The sequence below is a fragment of the Staurois parvus genome, unplaced genomic scaffold, assembly GCF_062004578.1.
Source record: "Staurois parvus isolate SC_StPar_1 unplaced genomic scaffold, SC_StPar_1.0 ptg000029l, whole genome shotgun sequence".
Lineage (NCBI taxonomy): Eukaryota > Metazoa > Chordata > Amphibia > Anura > Ranidae > Staurois > Staurois parvus.
In genome coordinates, this window is record NW_028317825.1 from 3,786,163 (window position 1) to 3,810,643 (window position 24,481).

Consider the following 24,481-nt stretch of genomic DNA (forward strand, 5'->3'; position numbering starts at 1 on the left):
TTCCGATTGCCCAACGCATAAAATTCAAATTACTATCACTGACATACAAAGCTATTCATAATACTGCCCCAAACTACCTCACCGACCTGATATCCAAATACCACCCAACACATACTCTTCACTCCTCACAAGACGTCCTACTCTCTAGCTCCCTGGTCTCCTCCTCCCATGCCCGACTCCAGGACTTCTCCAGGGCTTCCCCCATCCTCTAGAACTCACTACACCAATCTATCAGACTGTCATCTACCCTCCTCACATTTAGGCGCACCCTGAAAACCCATCTTTTCAGGGAAGCCTACCCCGCCCTCACCTAACTACTGATCTCCTCCACTCCTCCTACCACTCCATCCCCCACAGCCATTTACTCCTGTACCACTATCCCCTCCCTCCTAGATTGTAAGCTCCAAAGAGCAGGGCCCTCGAATCCCATCCCTCGTGTATTGTATTGTTACCGTATTGTGTCATGTACTGTCTCCCATTCTAATGTACAGCGCCTAGCAAACTTTTTGGTGCTTTATAAATACTGTATAATAATACTGGCATGTGCATTTCATGTTTTCTTTCACCTCTACATAGGAGGACAGAGAGTATGTTGGATTTGCCACTCTACCGAACCAGGTGCATAGAAAGTATGTGAAAAAAGGCTTTGAATTCACTCTAATGGTTGCAGGTAAGCAGGAAAATCCTCCTTTCACCTCTAGAAGGTACTAAACAGTGTGTTGTGGGAAGGGTGTGTTAACCTCCCTGGCGGTATTCCCGAGTGTAGCTCGGGGTAAAATTTCTATACCAAAAGCGGTAACCCCGAGCTACACTCGGGCTTACCATGCAGCACTGCATAGGGAGTCCCTGCAGCACTTACCTTGTCCTTCGCTCCCACGATGTGTCCCCTGCAGCGTTCCCGGCCATCTCCTCCGTCTGATGTCGGCATCCGGCTCCTGTGTTCCGGTTCCCGTGACCTCGGGACGTACGGGCGCCGACGGCGGCGGGAAATTTGAAAATTTAAAAAAAATGTCATTTTTTTCAAAATGATTCTAAATAGTAAAACATTGCTGTTTCAACCTATTTCACATACATTTTGTCCCTAGTGCTTTGTCCTGTCCCCTGTCTGCATTTTGATTGTTCTTTCTGCCTGGAAACGTAGAAAAGTCCATGGCGTCCAAAAAGCGTCCCTTTAGGTCAAAAGCGGTTTTAGATCAGCTAGAGAACAGCGATAGTAAATCAGGACCACTTGCAGAATTGAGTGATAATGATTCGTGGGGAAATTCGTCATCAGACATTGAAAACAATTTTGCGACTTTGCTCAGTGATGTGCGAACTTGGCGCTCTATTTCAAATTTCAGTGTTTTTGGTTTGATTATATTATTGAATTAAATGTATGATTTAGAATCTTGTTCAGACAGATTTCAGTGAGTTATTCCTAAAAATTACAGCCTACAATAAAAAAACTACATATTTCCATGCAAAATAATGGTACCGCTTTCAGCACCAAAAATCGGAAAGAATCATACCGCCAGGGAGGTTAAAGTGGTTGTAAACCACAGATATGAAACATGAACAAAGCGTATCTTTCTATAGTATGTACTTGTCCCAGTTTAGAGTTACATAGTTAGTCTAGCTGAAAAAAGATAAAAGTCCATCCAGTTCAACCATAGAAAAAAAAAGTTATAATCTTTACCCAGAGTCAGGGGCGAACTGACAATTCATGGGGCTCCCGGGCAATAGGAGATCATGGGGCCCCTGTGTCCCTGCCCAAACTGAAAAAAGCCTATGAAGAAGGTACCAGTGGCATCTCATGGGGCCCCCTACTGACCCCGGGCCCTCGGGCAGTGCCCAAGTTTCCAAATGGTCAGTCCGTCCCTGCCCACAGTTGATCCAGAGGAAGCCAAAAAAAAAAAACCCCAGCAAAGCACGATCCAATTTGCTCCTGCAGGGAAAAAAATTCCTTCCTGATCCCCCAAGAAGCAATCGGATATTCCCTGGATCAACTTTACCTATAAATGTTAGTATCCAGTTATATTCTGTGTATCTAAGAAACAATCCAGGCCTTTTTTGAAGCAATCCACTAAGCTGGCCAGAACCAACTCTTGAGGGAGTCTATTCCACATTTTCACAGCTCTCACTGTGAGGAAACCTTTCCGTGTTTGGAGATTAAATCTCTTTTCCTCCAGACATAAAGAGTGCCCCCTTGTCCTCTGTGATGACCTCAGGGTGAATAACTCTACACCGAGTTCACTATATGAACCACTGATGTATTTATACATGTTGATCATATCCCTCCGTAATCTCCTCTTCTCAAGAGAGAATACATTCAGTTCCTCTAATCTTTCCTCATAGCTGATCTCCTCCATACCTCGTATCAGTTTAGTTACCCTTCTCTGCACTTTCTCCAGTTCCCCAATGTTCTTTTTGTGAATTGGTGCCCAAAACTGAACTGCATATTCCAGATGAGGTCTTACTAATGATTTGTACAGGGGTAATATGATATCTCTCTCTCTGGAGTCTATACCTCTTTTAATACGAGAGGATTTTCCTCGCTTTAGAAACCGCAGCTTGGCATTGCATGCCATTATTAAGCTTGTGATCTACCAGAACCCCCAGATCCTTCTCCACCATTGATTCCCCCAGTTGTAGCCCCCCAAGCACCAAGTGTCATTTCTGTCTGCTGCCTCCTTCTTCTGCTATCAGCATGAGTCACTTCTGACAAGTTTTTCTGACACCAAGAGAAACATGGTGACAAGAGAGAGACCTCCAGCAGCTTGAGAACCTCAGCTTTGTTCCTGCTAGCTGTGTGAGGGGGGTGTGTCTCTTCTCTCCAATCAGCTCTCAGAGCTTTCCCCGCTGATATATCGTCAGCTCCCCACCCCCTGCTATTAAGAGCTGAGAGATCCTGTGTAAATTCTGCACTTTGAATGGATGTAGAGAAAGGATGGCTATAGATAAACAGGTACAACTTATGCAGGAGGATTTGTTTAATTTCTGTGTATCACCTGAGGCCAGTCACTTCACTGGGTATGTGTAAGAGTGTACAACCACTTTAAGATGCTAAGTTTCTAATCATCTTTTCTTTGACAGGTGAATCTGGTCTTGGAAAGTCAACCCTCATCAACAGTCTTTTCCTGACTGATCTCTATCGGGGCCGTGAGCTGCCAAGCCCAGAAGGTATTATAATGAAAACAATAGCTATGCTGTTAGTGTCCTATTTAGGCCAGATTCACACTAGTGCTAGTTGGGAATATGTGCAAAATTTGAGCATTTCCGACATGCACAGAATAGCACTGCCCTATAACAAAAGCATGGCCATGACAATAATTCTTAATGGCACCCCCACACATCTGCTAAGGTATGTGATTTACACACTAAAATTCATGATGCCATAGCACCATGTATTTTGGTGCCATGCGTTTCTGGAAACGGATCAGGGACAACTTTTCTGTGTTTCTTGTGGGTACGGCAGCCTACTAAAATGAAAAGGCTACCATACACGTGACGTATGGGAACGCAATAAAAAGTGTGCACTTTTACATTAAATTTATATGGAAAAGTGGAAAACTGAGTTAAGAGGAAGCTTTGAGAGAGATTGTTAGACTGCCATTGCTGATCCCCTTCTGAAAATGTTACCAGTGCGTCTCTTGCTTCAATACCAGAACAATTATGAAGCAAGTGGAGTCAGAGTGAAGTCAGAACTCCTGATGTGCCAACTTGCTCCAGATCAGTGACTCAGAAAGTATTAAAACATCTGGATCAGCATGCAAGCCAGAAGAAGAGGTCAGCAATGGCAGCCTTGTTCTCAGCACAGACTTACTTTATTACTCTGCATTGTTCTCACTCAATGCCATGTATGCTTTTTGTTCCGTGATCTGTATTCACACTAGTAATATTCTATTATCTCTTGGTAAAAAGTTACCTTTTTTTCATTTGACAATATTAGCTATGTTCAAAAAGAAATAGTTTGATTTGTTAAAGCGTAACTCCAGCCTTGTATTTTTCTATAGAATTGGGAAGTATTCATGCTGATTTGCAGCCTTACCTTCCGTCTTACAATGCAACACGCTGCAGTCCATGCATGGCACCTCATCACACCAAGGCATTTAATGTGCGTTACTGCAAATAGATAGTGTGAACAGGCACTATAGATCTGTTATTATAACACTTCTATTTAGTTAATCCCATGATAATTTTCTTCTAAAATATTCAATTCACAAACATAAGTGTTACCAAGATGTGTAATTTTTAGTTCTTTTTTTATGTGAATAACAATCTTTGGAAGGCCCTATTTCCTAAAATGTTGCTATTTTACCTTGTGAAGTGTTGTGTATTACCACCTCACTCTCGCTTGCTATCAATCTTCTGTTTTAATCCCTAAATACTGCACCACAGCTTTGCAACCACATGCATTGCTCCTGGTTGCAGGGCAGTTGCAGAGCGGCCCATTCACTTCACTGGGTGGTGTTTGGTGGGCATGACTGCCTGCCATACATGACAGGAGCACAGCATTGTGGTCACAGCATATGTATACCTCTATATAGCTGCCTTTGCAGCTTATAGGGGGTGGTTGGGGGTGGTAAAAGCATGATTCAACCACCGTTTTTTATTGCCCCTCCCCCCAAGTACAAGTGTAAACTAAGCCTAACAGTGATTAATAGCTCTAGTAGTGGTAAAATACCATTATATACAAGGCTTGCTAAGTAAAAAGGGGGGAATCTAATAAAACTGCAGCAGGCAGAATCTAAAACAGCTGTGCATAACAGCCAATCAGCTTCTAATGTCAGCTTGTTCAGTTGCCATCAAAGATAACTGTCACATTTACTAGTGTCATAACTGATAACATGTGCAGTACCGTGGCAACTGCCAATCAAACAGAGGCTAAGATGGCAACTTCCTTGGCTGTAAAGCATAGTAGGGTTTAGTTCCAGGAAATAAGGTAAAATTACCCCAACAGAATCGTAGACAGTAATACTGTTTTGAAAGAAATGTTTACTTTTTTCAAGTGATTATGGACTGAGAAATTTTCGGATGCCGCTCAAGGTCCCATCCCAAGCTCCAGTGATTGGCATGGTGAGAGACCATCCCAGGTCAATGCACACAATTAATGGAGAAGGAAGATCCAAACACCACACACCATCCAAGCCCAAATGTCAAATGAATGAAAAGTGGCTTCAGCTCAGCTCCATCCAGGCCACACCCCTGACACATTTCACCCTGCTCCCAGGTCTTAGTTATTGAGGACCTTCATGCCTAAGGTGGGGTGAAACATGTTGGGGGTCGAGGCCTGGATTTCCATTAGTTTGACATTTGGGCTTGGCTGGAGTGTGGTGTTCCTCTCTTCCTTCTCCATTGATGGTGTACTTTTTCCAAGTATCTTTAAAATACTTTTGTGTCCTAAACTTCATAATAACCCAAAACATTACCAAAGAAACATGGCATTTCAGAATAGTCTGGCAAAGTTTCTTGTTTTTTTTTCCGCTTGAGTATAAAAATACCCCTAGGCTTCAGTAGACTAATAGTAGGCTTCTGTTCTTTATTCACAGAGCGAGTAACACAGACTGTGGAGATTGTGAAGCAGACGGTGGACATTCAGGAGAAGGGTGTTCGATTACGGCTGACAGTTGTGGACACACCAGGTTTTGGAGATGCTATAAATAATGAGGAATGGTGTGTTTATCAATACACATGGGATATATTATTGAAAGACTGCTGCAGATATGGCTCTTACCAGTCAGATGGAGCTGGACACTTGGCTGACCCCTTCTTGTTGACTGGAAAAACAACAGGAACACAGAGATAGTAATTACATCATAACCAAGTAGTTCTACTATACATTAAACCAATGTAAACATAACACTATCACCAAGTAGCAGAATTAGTAATCACAGTATAATATGAGAATATTTGTTGTACCTGTCTATATAAACAGCATGCTAACATGCACTATATTGCCAAAAGTATTGGGCCAGCCCTCCAAATAATTGGATTCAGACATTCCAATCACCTCCATGGCCACAGGTGTATAAAATCAAGCACCTAGGCATGCAGACTGCTTCTACAAACGTTTGCGAAAGAATGGGTCGCTCTCAGGAGCGCATTGATTTCAAGCGTGGTCCGTGAAATTTCCTTGCTACTAAACATTCCACGGTCAACTGTTAGTGGTATTATAACAAAGTGGAAGCAATTGGGAATAACAACAACTCAGCCACGATGTGGTAAGGTGCGTACAATGACAGAATGGGGTCAGCACATGTTAAAGAGCACAGTGCGCAGAAGTCGCCAAATATCAGCAATCTGAGTCAATAGCTAAAGACCTCCAAACTTCATGTGGCCTTCAGATTAGCACAACAACAGTGTATATAAAGCTTCATGGAATGGGTTTCAATGGCTGAGCAGATGCATTCAAGCCTTGCATCACCAAGTGCAATGCAAAGCGTCGGATGCAGTGGTGTAAGGTATGCCGCCACTGGACTCCAGAGCAGTGGAGACGTGTCTTCTGGAGTGACAAATCACACTATTGTGTCTGGCAATCCGATGGACGTGTTCAGGGGCGGACTGACCATTTGGAAACTCGGGCACTGCCCAAGGGCCCGGGGTCAGTAGGAGGCCCCATGAGATGCCCCTGGTACCTTTTTCATAGGCTTTTTTGAGTTTGGGCAAGGACACAGGGGCCCCATGATCCCCTTTTGCCTGCAGGCCCCATGATCCCCTTTTGCCTGCAGGCCCCATGAGTTGTCAGTCTGCCCCTGGATGTGTCTGGGTTTGGCAGTTGCCAGGAGAATGGTACTTGCCTGACTGCACTGTGCCAAGTGTAAAGTTTGGTGGAGGGGGGATTATGGTGTGGGGATGTTTTTCAGGGGGTGGGCTTGGCCCCTTATTTCCAGTGAAGGGAACTCTTAAGGCATCAGCATACCAAGACATTTTGGACAATTTCATGCTCCCAGATTTGTGGGAACAATTTGGGGATGGGGATGGTCCCTTCCTGTTCCAACATGACTGCACACCACTGCACAAAGCAAAGTACATGAAGACATGAATGAGTGAGTTTGGGATGGAGGAACATGACTGGCTTGCACCTCAACCCAATGGAACACATTTGGGATAAATTGGAGCGGAGACTGCGAGCCAGGCCTTATCATCCGACATCAGTGCCTGACCTCACAAATGCACTTCTGGAAGAATGGTCAAACATTCCCATAGACACATTCCTAAACCTTGTGGACAGCCTTCCCAGAAGAGTTGAAGCTGTTATAGCTGCAAAGGGTGGGCCAACTCAATATTGAACCCTACGGACTAAGACTGGGATGCCATTAAAGTTCATGTGCGTGTAAAGGCAGACGTCCTAATACTTTTGGCAATATAGTGAGTGTACTGTGCGCTCTGTATTACATAAAATGCATTAAATGTAACAGTAAAAGACAAGTATAACAATTTATGATACTTAGGTTTGCCTGCATAGACAAAAGGTATTAAAAGAAGCTATACCAAGAGAAATGCAGAGCTAACCTCTTTCTGAAAATACTACTTAACTACTGGTCATTAAGACACTAGAAGAAGTCTGCATATAAGATAGAGTGAAACTCCTGATCTGTATATTTTTACACGGTCAGTGACTGAGAAAGTAGTGAAGCCTTTGGATCAGTATGACAGCCAAGGAATAATAGTTTCAGATGAGAAGTTGGTAATGGTAGTCTCTGGCCTTTTTATATTTTTCACAATGTTAGTATAGTTAGAACCATGAAAGAAGATTGCTATCAATAATGGTGCTTTGTGTGTTAAAGGAGAAGTATGGTCAAAGCTCTTTTGGCCATACTTCTCATATGGATCACAGAAAGCTCTTAGTTCTCCACTCCTGTGACCCATATTCATCCGACAGCTGGCTAATTATTATTATTCCCATATTTCTCTTTTAATCTATTCCTTATTAGGTAAAAGGCAAAAGGGTTGATTTACTAAAACTGGAGATTGCAAAATCTGGTGCCGCTGTGAATGGTAGTCAATCAGCTTCCAACTTCAGTTTGTTCAATTAAGCTTTGACAAAAAAAAATGGAAGTTGATTGCTTTCTGTGCAGAGCTGCACCAGATTTTGCAGTCTCTGATTTTATTAAGTCAACCCAAAAGTGTTACACGAGTGCCTTTTGAAAGCAGTTTTTAATATTTATTATTGTTATATGTATTTATCATTATTTACTGTGGCTAGGCTAAGGCTGGCCATAGAAGCCTTGATTTTTATTTTTTTTCAATCAGCCAGAGGGCTGAAGTGTTGATGTCCCAATATTTATGGACCTGACTGTATAGAGTGATATGTTCTTTCTATGGCGTTAAATGCTCCATCTATGATGTTATATGCTGCTTCTATGGAGGGGCATGCTTCTTCTATGGAGTGGTATGCTACATCTATAGAGTGATATGTTCTTTCTATGGAGTTAAATGCTCCCTCTATGACATTATATGATGCTTCTATTGAGGGGCATGCTCTTTCTTTGGAGGGGCATGCTCTTTCTTTGGAGGGGCTTGCTCCTTTTATGGAGTGGTATGCTACTTCTATGGAATGATATGTGCTTTCTATGAAATGATATGCTCCTTGTATGGAGTGGTATGCTCCTTGTAAGGAGTAGTATGCTCTTCTATATAACATAATGGAAGGATCATTTTACTCTATAAGCTACTTCTATGTAGTAATATACTCCATCTATGGTGTTATATTCTCTTTCTATGGAGTGGTATGGTCCATCTATGATGTGATATGTTCCGTCTGTGGAATGGTTTACTTCTTCAGTGAAGTGGTGTACTCCAACTATGAAGTAATATGTTTCTTCATTAGTTCCTGAACTTCCTTCTTTAAAAATTTTGTATCGAAAGTGATAAAACAATGGGTTATTTTTCTAAAACCTTTATGTTTGTGTTAGCAAAAACATTGAGAACAAGTTCTAAACTGTTTTCTTTATGTTGTTTAGCTGGAAGCCTGTCGCTGATTATATTGACCAACAATTTGAGCAATACTTTAGAGATGAGAGTGGACTAAACCGCAAGAATCTCCAGGATACACGAGTACATTGCTGTTTGTATTTTCTGTCTCCACTCGGACATGGGTATATCTATCGTTATTTATCACAAATATACATTTTTTGTGTAGCTATGGACAGGTATTTGCTTTAAGAGATGCACCAGTTATGAACATGCAGTAGATGCAGCAATTTTATTTTGCTGATCCAATGCTTGGATTGTTATTACTTTTAGGCACGTATTTTTTTCGGGAAATTTCTCTGTAATGGATGAATTATATTTTAGCACATTAAATTTTAATATCGCTTGTATTATCAGTAGTTTTTTTAGCATGATAGTATTCCTTTTGGGCCATTTAATTTAGGGGTTAGGCTATGGTTAGGTTCAGGGCTTAGCATAAATTGAACCTGTGCTTGGCCTATGTAGGGCAAAGTAACAGGTTCAGTTAACTTCTATCCAGCAACACATACTCACCTTAGCAGGATGGGGAAAGGTCACGTGCCCTACTCAGACCCAAAAGTACCAAGTATGCCTCTTTGCTGGCAGTACCTGAACAGGGTGGAAGGGGAGGAAAGGGAAAGGTGGGAGCCTACTGCCAGGGTGTGAATGAATAAAAAATTTGACCTTGACTGCATTCAGTCACATGACATATTAAAGCTACGATGGAAATCTGTGCTGGGAAGCTTCCCCCTGGCAGACACTGTGATTGCAGGTCTGAACAGAAAGCAGGTAGCTATATAATGGCCAGCATATATCATTGACTGCAGTTCCCGTTTGATGTCTGATAAATTTTGGAAAACTATTTTCACTTCACAATGTTTTTTGTTAGTGCTGGCCAGTCCTCCCCTGAATAAACTGAACCTGGTACTTTGCCCTACATGGACAAGACACAGTTCACCTTTAAATTTATTTTCATCATGGTTAAATTATAGGTGTTAGGTTAAGATTACGTTAATTCTCTGAATGCAGTAGAGTTTGGCTTTGGCACAACAATTTAAATTTTGGTGCTGTTTCTTTTTTTTTCTCTTTTGGCATCAGACTGTTATTTGACTACTTTGTGTCCAAGTGCTTGTACCCAAAAATGTCAATCTCAAATCACCACAGTGAAACACTACCAAATACTCAAAACTGCAGACTTTCCATTCTTCTAGTAATCTCTATGTAGAATCGTGCTGCACCATGCTGCATCAATCAATAAACAAATTGAGCAGCATAGTGTACTTCATGGAAAGTGTCCCATACAATAACTAAATCTTAATGAATATAGTGTATTTGTGGCACATAATCATTGTTTATAGCAATAATGCAGTTGATCCAGCTTTTTCATATTTGTTCGTGTATGACCTTGTATTTCAAATTATGCTTTGATAAATCTGTGTGTGCGCACATTGCAAACATTTTTACTAAAGACTAATATTGTATTTTTGCAGTTTGCGACCTCTAGATGTAGAGTTCCTACGAGCACTACAGGACCGGGTGAACATTGTGCCAATTTTGGGGAAGGCAGACACTCTGACACCTAAAGAGCTTATACTGAAAAAACAAAGGGTAATAAAGTGCACACACACACATATATATTATATTTATATATACACTATATTGCTAAAAGTATTAGGACACCCCTCCGAATCATTGGATTCAGGTGTTCCAATGACCTTCATAGCCACAGATGTATAAAATCAAGCACCTAGGCATGCAGACTGCTTCTACAAACATTTGTGAAAGAATGGGTCACTCTCAGAAGCTCAGTGAATTCAAGTGTGATACCGTGATATATATATATATATATATATATATATATATATATATATATACTATATTACCAAAAGAATTGGGACGCCTGCCTCTACACACACAGGAATTTTAATGGCATTCCAGTCTTAGTCCGTAGGGTTCAGTATTGAGTTGGCCCACCCTTTGCAGCGATAACAGCTTCAACTCTTCTGGGAAGGCTGTCTACAAGGTTTAGGAGTGTGTTTATGGGAATGTTTGACCATTCCTCCAGAAGCGTATTTGTGAGGTCAGCCACTGATGTCAGACAAGAAGGCCTGGCTTGCAGTCTCCACTCTAATTCATCCCAAAGGTGTTCTCTTGGGTTGAGGTCAGGACTCTGTGCATGCCAGTCAAGTTCCTCCACCCAAAACATGCTCATCCATGTCTTTATGGACCTTGCTTTGTGCACTGGTGCGCAGTCATGTTAGAACAGGAAGGGGCCATCCCCAAACTGTTCCCACAAAGTTGGGAGCATGAAATTGTTCAAAATATCTTAGTATGCTGGGCCTTAAGAGTTCCCTTCACTGGATCTAAGGTGCCAGGCCCAATCACTGAAAAACAACCCCACACCATAGTCCCCCCTCCCACCAAACTTCACACTTGGCACAATGCAGTCAGACAAGTACCATTCTCCTGGCAACCGCCAAACCCAGACAAGTGCATTAGATTGCCAGACAGAGAAACATGATTCATCACTCCAGAGAACACATCTCCAATGCTCTAGAGTCCAGTGGCGGCGTGTTTTACACCACTACATCCGACGCTTTGCATTGCACTCGGTGATGTAAGGCTTGGGTGCAGCTGCTCGGCCATGGAAACCCATTCCATGAAGCTCTCTATGCACTGTTGTTGTGCTAATCTGAAGGCCACATGAAGTTTGAAGGTCTTTAGCTATTGACTCTGCAGAAAGATGGCGACTTCTGTGCACTGTGCGCTTCAGCATGAGCTGACCCCGCTCTGTCATTTTACATGGCCTACCAGTTCATGGCTGAGTTGCTGTTGTACACAGTTGCTTCTACTTTGTTATAATACCACTAACAGTTGACTGTGGAATATTTAGTTGCAAGGAAATTTTACGAATGGACCTTTTGCACAGGTGGCAACCTATCATGGTACCATGCTTGAATTCACTGAGATCCTGAGGGTGACCCATTCTTTCACAAATGTTTGTAGAAGCATATTATGGATTGAGAACATTTTGCTTTGGGGCGAACACAACCCATAAGCTCAATTAAAGTAGGCATGGATTTCTGTAGGCTAAATAAAGTTTAGCTCAAGGGCTAAAAAAGAACATTTTGCATCACTTGAAAAATAAAACAGCCCCTAACAAGTGGACCTACTTTTGGCTCGCTGTGTTCTGTTTTCTGCATTGATGATAAGACATCATATCACTAATACTCAGTGGGGTCTGACTGCGTGGCATTTACTTCTCATTATCTCAGTTAACACCACAGGATTATCATTCTCTGCATGTGTTTTAACAAGAAATCAGTTAATGGAATTACTATCACTTATTTATAAAGAGCATTTTCTGCAGTGCTGTACATCAAGGTTACAAGAAACACTAAATATGATAAAACAATTGAGATACAGATGAAGCAGAATCAGAACTAGAGCACAACTAAACACCCAGTTGATCACCATCTAATTTTGTTGATTTAGGTAGTTTTGGGCAATGAGAAGCACACAGAACACTGTGGACCAAACAACAATGTGCCAGTGCTATAGCTCTATTTAAATAGCCCATTTGGTGCCAGTATTGGTGACAGGTGTATGACTAGGTGTGCATGCACATTTGTACATATCTGTGTCACATCTGTCCAGCCAGTTGCCAGCCTGCACATGCGCACACATATGTGCTTGGAAACTCCGTCTGCACTATGGGCAAGCCTTCCCTGACAGCTATGAAAGAAATATTAATAACAATGACCAGTAAACAAATAAAGACAATGAAAATTGCTGTTTCTGCACAAATCTCATCTTTCCCTACATGTTTGGCATAGGTTTTCTTTGTGGACAAACTATTATATACCAGAGTTTCATTAACTTTAAAGTTAGCCTCTTTGGTCAAAAGTATGAGATTTGCCATTGCTGACTTGATTTTAAAGGTTCTGTCACCCTGATCCCAGCTTCACTGGTGAGTTATTCAGAAATTTGGCTTCAAAACTCTTGACCTGTTTTTTTTGTGTATTTTGTTTTTTTTACTTATTTCTTCACTAAGTAGTAAAGCAAGGATGAGGACAATAGCCTTCAAGCCTGCACCTTTAAAATGTGTCAAAAGTGTCAGCTCCCATATTTACAGTGTGTTTACTGATTCCCTTGAGGAAACAGTATCAGAAGGTTTCTAAAACTTTGTTTTTCTTCTTTTCTCAGATACGGGAGGAGTTGGATTATTTTGGCATTCAAATCTATCAGTTTCCTGATTGTGACTCAGATCAAGATGAAGATTTTAAGATTCAGGATATGGAGCTAAAGGTAATGACAAATAGACAATATGATGACAATAGATATAGAATGGTGCTAGGACAGACATCAACTGGTTTGTAGTAAAAACAAGTGTTGCATTATTTTGTTGTGTTGTTTAGTCACATGGTCTGGAATCGTAATATTGTTGTGATGCTGGAGCCTGCATAGCCAAATCTGAGCTCCAGGCATATAGTTAAAGTGGAGTTCAACTCAAAAGTGGAAGCTCTGCTTATTTGCCTCCTCCCCCCCTCCACTGCCATATTTAGCACCTTTTGGGGGATAGCAGGTACCTAGTTTTGACAGGTACCTGCTCCTACTTCAAGCTCAGCGAAGTGAGCTGGAAGTTTGGCCCCCTCCTCCCTCCTGGGAACTTTCACAGGTCCCAGGAGATTGCCGGACCAATCAGGAGGCGCAGTGCGACTCATGTATACGCAGTGGGCACCCAGCTGTGAAGCTGTCACAGCCTGGTGCCCACAGTTGAGATGTCGGCGCCATGGAGGAAAGAAGGGAAGAAGGGATTGCGCGGGTGAGAACATCGCTGGACTCTGGGACAGGTAAGTGTGTGTTTATTAAAATTAAACAGTTTTTGTAGCTGCTGACTTATAACCACTTCAATACCATGCACTTTTACCCCCTTCCTGCCAAGGCCAATTTTCAGCTTTCAGCGCTGTTGCACTTTGAATGACAATTGCTCGGTCATGCAACACTGTATCCATATGAAATTTTTATCATTTTTTTCACACAAATAGAGCTTTCTTTTAGTGGTATTTAATCACCACTGAGTTTTTTAATTTTTGCTAAATAAAACAAAAAAACCTGAAACTTTTGAAAAAAAATGCACTTTTCTTCGTTTCTGTTATAAAATTTTGCAAATAAATACCGTTTCTTCATAAATTTAGGTCAAAATGTATTTTGCTACATTTATTTGGTGAAAATAATAATAATAATTAAATTTGTACTTTTTTTTTCAAATGTTTCTATAATTTTTTTATTTTTTATAAAAATTGTTCTTTTTTTACTATTTTTATTTTTCAGCACACTGTGACCAAACCAATACAGTGTTACCATAGTAACATTGAACTACTCTGGGCAAGTGATCAGGATTTTTTTTTAACACATTATGATTGCTAATACCAATGTATTTCATTAATATTTGCAATCATTGTTACTGAATGAAACTGATTAATTCAGTCTTTTGCTGTGATTTGCTGTGATTGGGCAAAGCCGATCAGATAATTCAGATGGGCTGTGATTGGCCCTGTCTGTATCATGTGACTGCCTTGACCAGTCACAGCTAACCACATAATTGTATACAATGGATGGCATGACAGGAAGCCATCCATTGTATACAATTGACATGTGATCTGCTGTGATTGGTCACAGTGGTCACATGACACTGGCAACGGGCCGGTGTAGTGATATGTCATTGGTTGTGTCCCATGGCTTGTTTTGACAGGACGTCATATGACGCCCAGTCTCAACGGCGAGTGTCCCACCTGACCGTCACTCTGCTATTGGCCGGGCGGGAAGGTGTTAACACAAAAACGGCTGAAACTCCACTTTAAAGTGTTACTAAACCCAGGACCCTGCATTCACTAGATCTGGTCTCCCACAGTACACAGAACATGGAAATGCAATTATTCTAGTAAATAGAAACTACTAAATACCTTTTTCTCATCAGTAGTATATAGCAGTCTTGTGACTTCTATCAGTGTTTGGCCGAGCACTGGTTAAAGCTTATAAGAGGAGTTTTCATTCTCCCCTGATTGTTCTGTGAGGCTGCATAACCCCTGACCCTCTGTCTAAACAACACTGATTGGCCCTGTGCTGATCACATGCACCCTCCCAAGAAAAAAAAAACTCCCTAGCAATACACACCAAACTGAGCATATGCAGCTTGCCCCCAAGGTTCTGTTCTATCAGCAGATGGATTGGGGACAGTAGAAGAAGGGGAGGATCAGAGAAGGATCAAACAGCCTTTTTACACAATGCTGAGGATTAACCCCTTAGGTTCCACAGTGAGTATAACAAGCATGCTTTACTGCATACGCAGACTGATTTTACTGTTGTGGGTTTAGTAACACTTTAAATGCACATATGCAAACTGTCCTGTTTTCAAAGTAATTGCAATTATGTTTAGCCACTTTTGGGATTGATACCCCATTGGCAAACAACACATTGAACCAGGGAGAGGACTGGGGCTGAATCGCAGAGCAGTAAATCTTCGGGTGATAGCACCTGGTAGAAGATCAGTATTAAACATAAATGTATTATAAAAATGAAAAACAGAGGCAAATGTAGATTTATACCAGCAATTTTTTATCGCTTAATAATAGATGCTGTCACCGTAACCAAAACACAACTTATAGAAAAAGAATTGCCCAAAAGGTGGGCCAAAAAAAGTAGTTACTTATGGTGGCAGATATCAAGTGAGCTGGAACTACTAAAGAATCAATCCTTAATACCAAATACTTTAAAACAACGGGTTTATTGATATTATTACTTTGTTTGAAAATGTAGTTACGGTGTGGACTGAGACAACTTACATCGTGAGTTCACTTTGTGTAGACAACATGAATGCACAACACAGACATGACATTCAAAAAATAATAAAAATTAAAAACCACGTCCAGACGCTTGTTTGTGTACTCATATACATAGGGCATACCGCAGCAAATTGCTGCCTAAGGATAATATCCATGAGAATCAAGGTAGCCTTTGTATATCAGTCTAAGATCCCATAAGGCCTAAAACCATAAAGGTGCATAAATTCAAAGCTCCATAAGCATCAATTAGCATAAGGACAATATTGTTATGGGCTGGGCCCTAAATGAATTGGTGAGGCATGATGGTAAACTGATGTTCAATAGAGGGTTGAATCCCATTCAATAAATATACAGACCTCCAGTTAGACCAAATGTTTCCATTATCCGTTGACTGATAGTAAAAGTCACATTAAGCATGAAAAAGGAGTTCAAAGGACGTACTATGAATAGCGTGGAGGTAGAGGCATAGGCTGCAGCAACAGAAAATATATATATATGTGTTTAAAGGAGAGCGTGGTTTCAAATATAGGGAATGCTGTTTGCACTGGAATTTTTGCTCCAATTTTTTCTGGTCACTTGGACCTATATTGTAGAGAGGAGGAATATAGTCCCAGTGTTTCCAATTATGTGTAACTCTGTAAGGTGCGGCTCATACATTACCGCCAATTCACTGCCACTCCACTCATCCTGTTGTCGCTTCGGATCATAGAGTAAGGTGAATGCTGCCGTAGACCAACTTTACTGGCAAAATATGACTCCGTCAGTTGGAATCACTGCTGCTAGCTGGGCCATGTGAATGCCGTACCCCCCCGGTGCTTAAGGTTCGGTAACTGGGTGCCGCCAAAGCGGCAGTGGGCGCCGACTCAGTAGATTAGAAAGATGGCATCGTTGGGCATGCGTATAATGACAATGCGTATTGCTGCATTATAGCGTACCTTCGTCAGTATTAAACATAAAGCTGCTTTTTTTTCCATATCAAACCTGCTGGGAGATACATTTTCAATTAGAACAATGGAAATGGGTTTTAACCATATATGCCACAGGCTCAAATCACAAAGTTCACACACCAGGGTAAAGATCCTTACTTTCATAAAAGTAAAAGAAATTTTGAAATTTGCAATAACATGGCAAAAATAAAGATACATATCCTTGTGCTAGGGCATTGTGAAATGAGTGTGAACAGTTTTCAATACAGGATTATCTACATCCAACTTTTCAGTGCCTTCCCGTACATTGATTTTCCAGAATCTATACTATCTAAAAATCTTGTAAGGGACTACAAACATTCTTTAGAGAAAGACCAAAGCATTGTACAAGTCATAATTTCTATTTTGTTTTTCTTTGCATTGTTTTCTGAATAGAAACCCTAATTTTTCTGTAGCTCGTTTTGATGTACACAGTTTTGTTTACTCCAGATACGGGGAAAATCTAGGAGTTATTTATCTGGACAAATGTAGTGAAAGGTTGCTCTGTGCAGATAGGTGCAGTTACTGATCACTGTGATAAAGGTAACATGTTGATTATTTACTTACATCCTATGATATCCCTATTAAACTAGAAAAAAAGAGAGGAATGTTCATATGTTTTACTAGATTTTTTTTTCCAGAAAAGCATTCCATTTGCTGTGATTGGCTCTAACACCGTTGTGGAAGTTAATGGGAAACGTGTGAGAGGTCGACTGTACCCATGGGGTGTTGTAGAAGGTAAACATTTGTACGCATGCTTGCTTCTGTTTGTCTAATCCTACAATTTGCATTCTTGTTGTAGCCAAGAATTCTGACCACACTAACATACAGAAAGACATTAGTGAGGGAACCTAAAAATGATATATTGTCCTAAAAATATTCTAATAATAATATTGTACTGCCAGGGGCGGACTGACCATTTAGGAACTGTATATAAAGTGTGTGTTTGTGTATATACTGTATGTGTGTTTGTATACTGTATATAAGGTGTGTATTTGTGTATATACTGTATGTGTGTTTGTATACTGTTTATAAAGTGTGTGTTTGTGTATATACTGTATGTGTGTTTGTATACTGTATATAAGGTGTGTGTTTGTGTATATACTGTATGTGTGTTTTTATACTGTATATAAAGTGTGTGTTTGTGTATATACTGTATGTGTGTTTTTATACTGTATATAAAGTGTGTGTTTGTGTATATACTGTATGTGTGTTTGTATACTGTATATAAAGTGTGTGTTTGTGTATATACTGTATGTGTGTTTGTATACTGTATATAAGGTGTGTGTTTGTGTATATACTGTATGTGTGTTTTTATACTGTATATAAAGTGTGTGTTTGTGTATATACTGTATGTGTGTTTGTATACTGTATATAAAGTGTGTGTTTGTGTATATACTGTATGTGTGTTTGTATACTGTATATAAAGTGTGTGTTTGTGTATATACTGTATGCGTGTTTGTATACTGTATATAAGGTGTGTGTTTGTGTATATACTGTATGCGTGTTTGTATACTGTATATAAAGTGTGTGTTTGTGTATATACTGTATGCGTGTTTGTATACTGTATATAAAGTGTGTGTTTGTGTATATACTGTATGCGTGTTTGTATACTGTATATAAAGTGTGTGTTTGTGTATATACTGTATGTGTGTTTGTATACTGTATATAAGGTGTGTATTTGTGTATATACTGTATGTGTGTTTTTATACTGTATATAAAGTGTGTGTTTATGTATATACTGTATGTGTGTTTGTATACTGTATATAAAGTGTGTGTTTGTGTATATACTGTATGTGTGTTTGTATACTGTATATAAAGCGTGTGTTTGTCTCTGTGTGCATATATAGTGTGTGTGTGTGTATATATATATATATATATATATACTGTATGTGTGTATACTGTATATACAGTGTGTTTGTGTATATATACTGTATGTATGTTTGTACACTGTATATAAAGTGTGTGTGTATATATACTGTATGTATGTTTGTACACTGTATAAAAAGTGTGTGTGTATATACTGTATGTATGTTTGTATACTGTATATAAAGTGTGTGTTTGTGTGTGTATATATACTGTATGCAGGGGCAGACTGACCATTGGAGCACTCGGGCACTGCCCGAGGGCCCGGGGTCAGTAGGGTGCCCCATGAAGTGCCCCTGGTACCTTTTTTATAGGCTTTTTTGAGTGTGGCCAAGGACACAGGGACCCCATGATCCCCTATTGCCCGGGGGCCCCATGAGTTGTCAGTCCGCCCCTGACTGTATATGTGTTTGAATACTGTATGATCCACGTGTGCCCACTGTCAATCAACAGAAGTCGATCTACTGATTGATTTCTGTTGAAAAGGCATGTTAGAAAAAAGCCACTCGATTTGTTGCCAACTGTTCATACATGTCCATAGACAGGAGAAATATGCCCATAAAAAAACACTTGATCTCATTCTGAGCCAGCTGAATGGTGAACTGCTAAGCTTGGCCACTGATCTGGCAGCAGGGCAGGTCTGGGTGTTCACCTCTGTGATGACATCATGGCACCCATCAAACATAGCTTTTGTTCACATGCCCCACTGCCTGATTCGAGGCTGAGCATGGCAATTCACCATTCAGCTGGCTCCACAATTGCACATGTGCAGTTCAGAGTCAGCAACAAGTGGATTGTTTTTAAAAGCCTTTTATTGCCAACCACCTGCTACACCAAGGACCAAGGTGAAAAGGCGTGTGTAAGGTGGCACTGTCGGGGCTCTGCTGCAAGGTGTCTCTCTGATGTAAGATGGGACACTGATGTAAGGGGGGACTCTGGGGGCTCTGCTGTAAGGTGGCACTGTGGGGGCTCTGCTGCAAGGTGTCTCTCTGATGTAAGATGGGGCACTGATGTAAGGGGGGACTCTGAGGGCTCTGCTGTAAGGTGGCACTGTGGGGGCTGCACTGCAAGGTTGCACTCTGGGGGTGCTGCAAAGTGGCATTCTGGGGACTCTGATGTAAGGGGGACTCTGCGGGCTGTGATGTATAGGGAAAATTCTGAGGAGTTTGATGTAAGGGAGGACTCTGATGTGAGCATGGCACACATCCTGACTGCTGCACTCTATACATTATACTTTACATAGAACTGATGAAGTTCTTCTGTAAGGTGGGATCAGTAAGACAGAAAGATCCTATTTTTTTGTGCATAAAAACGTACCATGGAAATGTTTATTATAAAAACAAATGATCCTTTGAGATTTATTTGTGTCTGTGAGACTGTCAGTTGTCATACAGTAATTAGTATTTTGTGGATAAAAGGCCTGTGGTATATGTGTTCAGTGTATACAGCAAACAGATTCTGTTCAGTCCTCCTTTAAGATTCCTCCATTAACTATGCCCATTGTTCGCCATGGCGCTCTATGCGTGCTTCAGGCATCATCTCCTTGGTAGGGGCCCCAGAGCATTACTTTTCCCAGGGGTCCATGATGCTGTTAAGGTGGCAATGCCCATGAGAGGCTCCTGGTCCCTTTATTGAGTCGCCAGCTTTAAGTCTCCTGCCACTCTGCATGTCACCAAGCTTGGTGCCCCTCCTTGCAGACCTGCTGCATTAATGTTGCTTCACAAGAATGGCTGCTGCATGGTGGCCATCTTTAAAACTGGGGCCCCATGATTTCCTATTGCTCGGGGGCCCCATGAGTTATCAATCCGCCCCTGTGTACTGCACAATTGGACAAACCCCAGGAGCTGTGTAAATCAAGTGCCTAAAAATTTACAGCTGAAATACAGCCCTTTCAATTTCTTTTCTGTTACTGTCAATGGAAGTTTGCTGACTCCTAGAGTTAACTGAATGACTCCTGAATTCTTTATGAATTTGTCTACTTCTGTTTTATTTACAGGTTGACGGTATTATCCTCCAATGCTCCCTCTTATCTAACCAACTGTTGTCTTTTGTAGTGGAGAATGAGAAGCACTGTGATTTTGTCAAGCTGCGGACCATGCTGATTCGAACTCACATGCAGGATCTGAAAGATGTGACCCGAGAGACCCACTATGAAAATTACCGGGCTCAGTGTATCCAAAGCCTGACTCAGCGGGTGGTCAGGGAAAGAAACCGCAAGTATGGACAGGGGAAATTTACATTTGTATTTCATGCTTATTGTCATTAGTTTTAATTATCATGGCATTCTAAAGTCTAGGAATACTATCTAAAAGTTCTTAAAGTGGCTGATTCGTTCTCTATATAATGCACAAGTTTGCCTAGTCTGTGGTAGATTGTTAATGTGCTAATAAAATAAGGTAAAGTTCCAATTGATGTGTTCTGACCTCCTACAGGTACTGTAAAGAGCTCCTTCTCCAGGCAGAGTAAATCTTTATTGCACAGGGAGAATGTTCAATGTGTGCTATTGTCAACATTACTATAATATCAGAGTAGGACGCACAGAAACTCTGAGCATGAGCAGTTATTTCCCCTGTACTTCATTCTTGAGTTAGGAGGAGCTCAAGGTTCCTTCTGAACACAAGAGGTCCAGGCCATATGTGTTCAATGATGTCACCCAAAAACCCCCCATCTTTTGTTAAGTTTTATGGTGGGGCCCTGGGAGATGTTGTTTGGCATAAGTGCCCAGATCAAACATGTCCATCAGATGGTGTTTTTTCTTCTTTCGGTGGACATTGTTCATTGTGATTGATGTGGATTTGCATCACTGAACAATGTGATTCTCGATGGATTACATTGTGGGACATAAAGTTTTTCCTTTTTTTCAAGGACTGTGTAGGTGACATGATCTACTGTTTGATTTTTTTTTGTGTAAATGATTATTAACATGGGGAATTGGATTCTGCCCCCCTACTGTTGAAAGGGGCTTCCAACTTCCAATAAGTCCGCTACCCACAGACCCCCAAAACCACCAGACCAGGGTTGTGGGGAAGAGGCACATCAACATGGTTCCCTCTGGCAATATGTTTCCATCATGTTGAGGCATATGGCCTGGTATTGTTCAGTAGGTGGGGTTCAAGCTCAACTCACCTCCCTGGTCTGCCAGGCTGCAGGGGGCTGGTAAATATTTTTGGAGAGGACCTCATACTTTTTTCTTGTTTGTGCAGGGTTTCCCTTAAAATCCATACCAGACCCTTATGAAGAATATGAGTCTAGTATGTAGTCATTTTTTGGGAGGTAATCCCACACCTTTTTGTGTTTGGGCCCCCCATTAATATCCATATCACTCCCTCATCTAAGATAAGGGTCTGGTATAGATGAAGGCCTTTTGCTTACAAACAGGAGTAAAGTGGCCAAAGCTGTCATTTGCCAGCAACTTCAACAACATTTTCTTCTTTGTAGGTGTCAGTTTTGCTGTAGTAGATTATATAAATTGTACAGATATGCCACTTCACCGACAGGTTAAGGGCACTCCTCACACATCTAAATTAATTTAGCATTTTCAATGTTGATATTAAAATCACTGCTCCACTGTAAACTAAATGTAATTTTAAATTTTTTTGTCCAGCCCCCATGTAATTTGTTTGAAAATGGTCATTACTGTTTTTTTTTTCCATTCAACTCCCGTTAACTTCAGTGGCGTTCAGAACCAGCATCAAAACTGTACTGTTCACCCAGCCCACCTCAAATCAAACCCAGGGATGTTTGACCCATCCAAAATATTCTGTGGGCATCCTATGGAAACTTTTTGGTGTCTACAGATCCCCTTACATGATCATGGAAAAAACTGTATTGGTTGGGTTGGACATTCACAACTATTCGTTACCTTTGTTTTTAAATAAAACCAATGCATAGGTATACAGTTGAAAGAAAAAGTATGTGAACCCCTTGGGATTATGTGGAGTTTTGCATGAATTGGGCAAAAAAAGTGCTCTGAACGTCATCTAAGTCACAACAATAGAAGAACACAGTCTGCTGAACATAATACTACACAAACATCAGATGTTGCCATGGTTTAATTACACATAACATGTAAACATTCACAGTGCAGGGAGGAAAAAGTATGTGAACCTTTGGACTTAATAACTGGTTGACCCTCATTTGGCAGCAATAACCTCAACCAAACGTTTCCTGTAGTTCCAGATCAGACCTGCACAACGATCTGGAGTAATTTTGGACCACTCCTCTTCACAAAACTGTTTCAGTGTAGCAATATTCTTGGGATGTCTGGTGTGAATCGCTCTCTTAAACTCATGCCACAGCATTTCAATTGGGTTGAGGTCAGGACTCTGACTGGGCCACTCCAGAAGGCGTATTCTGTGCTGTTGCAGCCATTGTTTTGTTGAATTACTTGAATGCTTTGGATCATTGTCCTGTTGCATCACCCATCCTCTGCGGAGCTTCAGTTGGCGGACAGCTGGTCGTACGTTTTCCTGCAAAATGTCTTGATAAACTCTGGAATTCATTTTCCCATCAATGACAACAATCCGTCCAGGCCCTGAGGCAGCAAAGCAGCCCCAAACCATGATGCTCCCTCAGCCATGTTTTAAAGTGGGGATGAGGTTTTGATGTTGGTGTGCTGTGCCTTTTTTTCTCCACATATAGTGTTGTGTGTTCTTCCCAAACAACTCAATCTTGGTTTCATCTGTCCACAGTATATTTTGCCAGTAGTGCTGTGGAACATCCAGGTGCTCTTTTGCAAACTTCAAACGTGCTGCAATATTCTTTTTGGACAGCAATGGCTTCCTCCGTGGTGTCCTCCCATGTACTCCATTCTTGTTTAATGTTTTCCTTATTGTAGATGTGTCAACAAAAATGTTAGCATGTGCCAGAGATTTCTGTAGGTCTTTAGCTGACACTCTGGGATTCTTCTTTACCTCATGCAGCATTCTGCGCTGTGCTCTTGCAGTCATTTTTACAGGACGACCACGCCTAGGGAGAGTAGCAACAGTGCTAAACTTTCTCCATTTGTAGACAGTGTCAGGAATGGACTAGCTAGCAATGGTGGGACTCACCTGCCTTTTGATCTGCAGTACCAGGGCTGGCCAGCGGGTGCTCCCAGCAATCAGAGACTCAACTTTGCAGCCAGCTAACACCTGGAACTGATTATGCTGGGGTATTTAAGGGATGGCCAGACTTGCAGACTCTGCCTTGGTGTTGTGTTCTCTTGGGCCCTGTATCCTGTTCCTGCTCTCTGTTCCTGTCTGATTCTCTGCTGACCCTGCTCTGATCCCTGGCTTGTCTGACCATCCCTCTGCCTGACCCTCTGTACTACGCTGCTTGCTACCTGTTCTGATCCCTGGCTTGTGACCCTGACCATCCCTCCGCCTTACCCTCTGTACTACGCTGCTTGCTACCTGCTGAACCTGGCCTGTGACCCCGACCCATCTCCGCTTGCTCCCCCTGTACCTACCTGCCCTATTGATATTGACCCGGCCTGCCTGACGACGCTTGCTTGTATGTACTGTTATCTGTGGGTGGTTTGGTTTGGTTTGGTTTGGTTGCACTGTATTATGTTTTAGTATTGCACTGCGTTTATGTTTGTATTGTTAGTGTTAATAAATTATATTGTTTATAACATATCTGAGGTCTGCATTTCCCTGCGTCAGCCACACACCTCTGGTCACACCTGGGAGCCCTGACATTACACCAAGGCCAATCCTGACCAGAAGTGGCTGCACAGGGAAGCCATCTTGGCTTGTTGCTGGGAAGGATGGATCTGGATGAGGTTGTGTATTTATATCTGCTAGTGTTTGATGACAGGGAGTATGCTTATCAAACTCTGAAGGAGTATCCCAGGGATCAACTACTAGAATGTATACGGCTCGCTCATGTTCT

At 41.4% G+C, this 24,481-nt stretch overlaps 1 protein-coding gene across 1 annotated transcript in view; it reads left to right on the top strand.

Annotated features, from left to right (window-relative positions):
• Window positions 1-24,481, top strand: part of LOC149471063 (septin-5-like) — a 110,852-nt gene that overhangs the window by 69,800 nt on the left and 16,571 nt on the right. Inside the window, exons 3-10 of the mRNA XM_089657286.1 lie at window positions 577-670; window positions 3,073-3,159; window positions 5,529-5,652; window positions 8,943-9,077; window positions 10,422-10,539; window positions 13,138-13,239; window positions 17,383-17,479; window positions 20,662-20,824. Coding sequence (XP_089513412.1) covers window positions 577-670; window positions 3,073-3,159; window positions 5,529-5,652; window positions 8,943-9,077; window positions 10,422-10,539; window positions 13,138-13,239; window positions 17,383-17,479; window positions 20,662-20,824 — 920 coding nt within the window. The remainder of the gene's footprint in view (window positions 1-576; window positions 671-3,072; window positions 3,160-5,528; window positions 5,653-8,942; window positions 9,078-10,421; window positions 10,540-13,137; window positions 13,240-17,382; window positions 17,480-20,661; window positions 20,825-24,481) is intronic.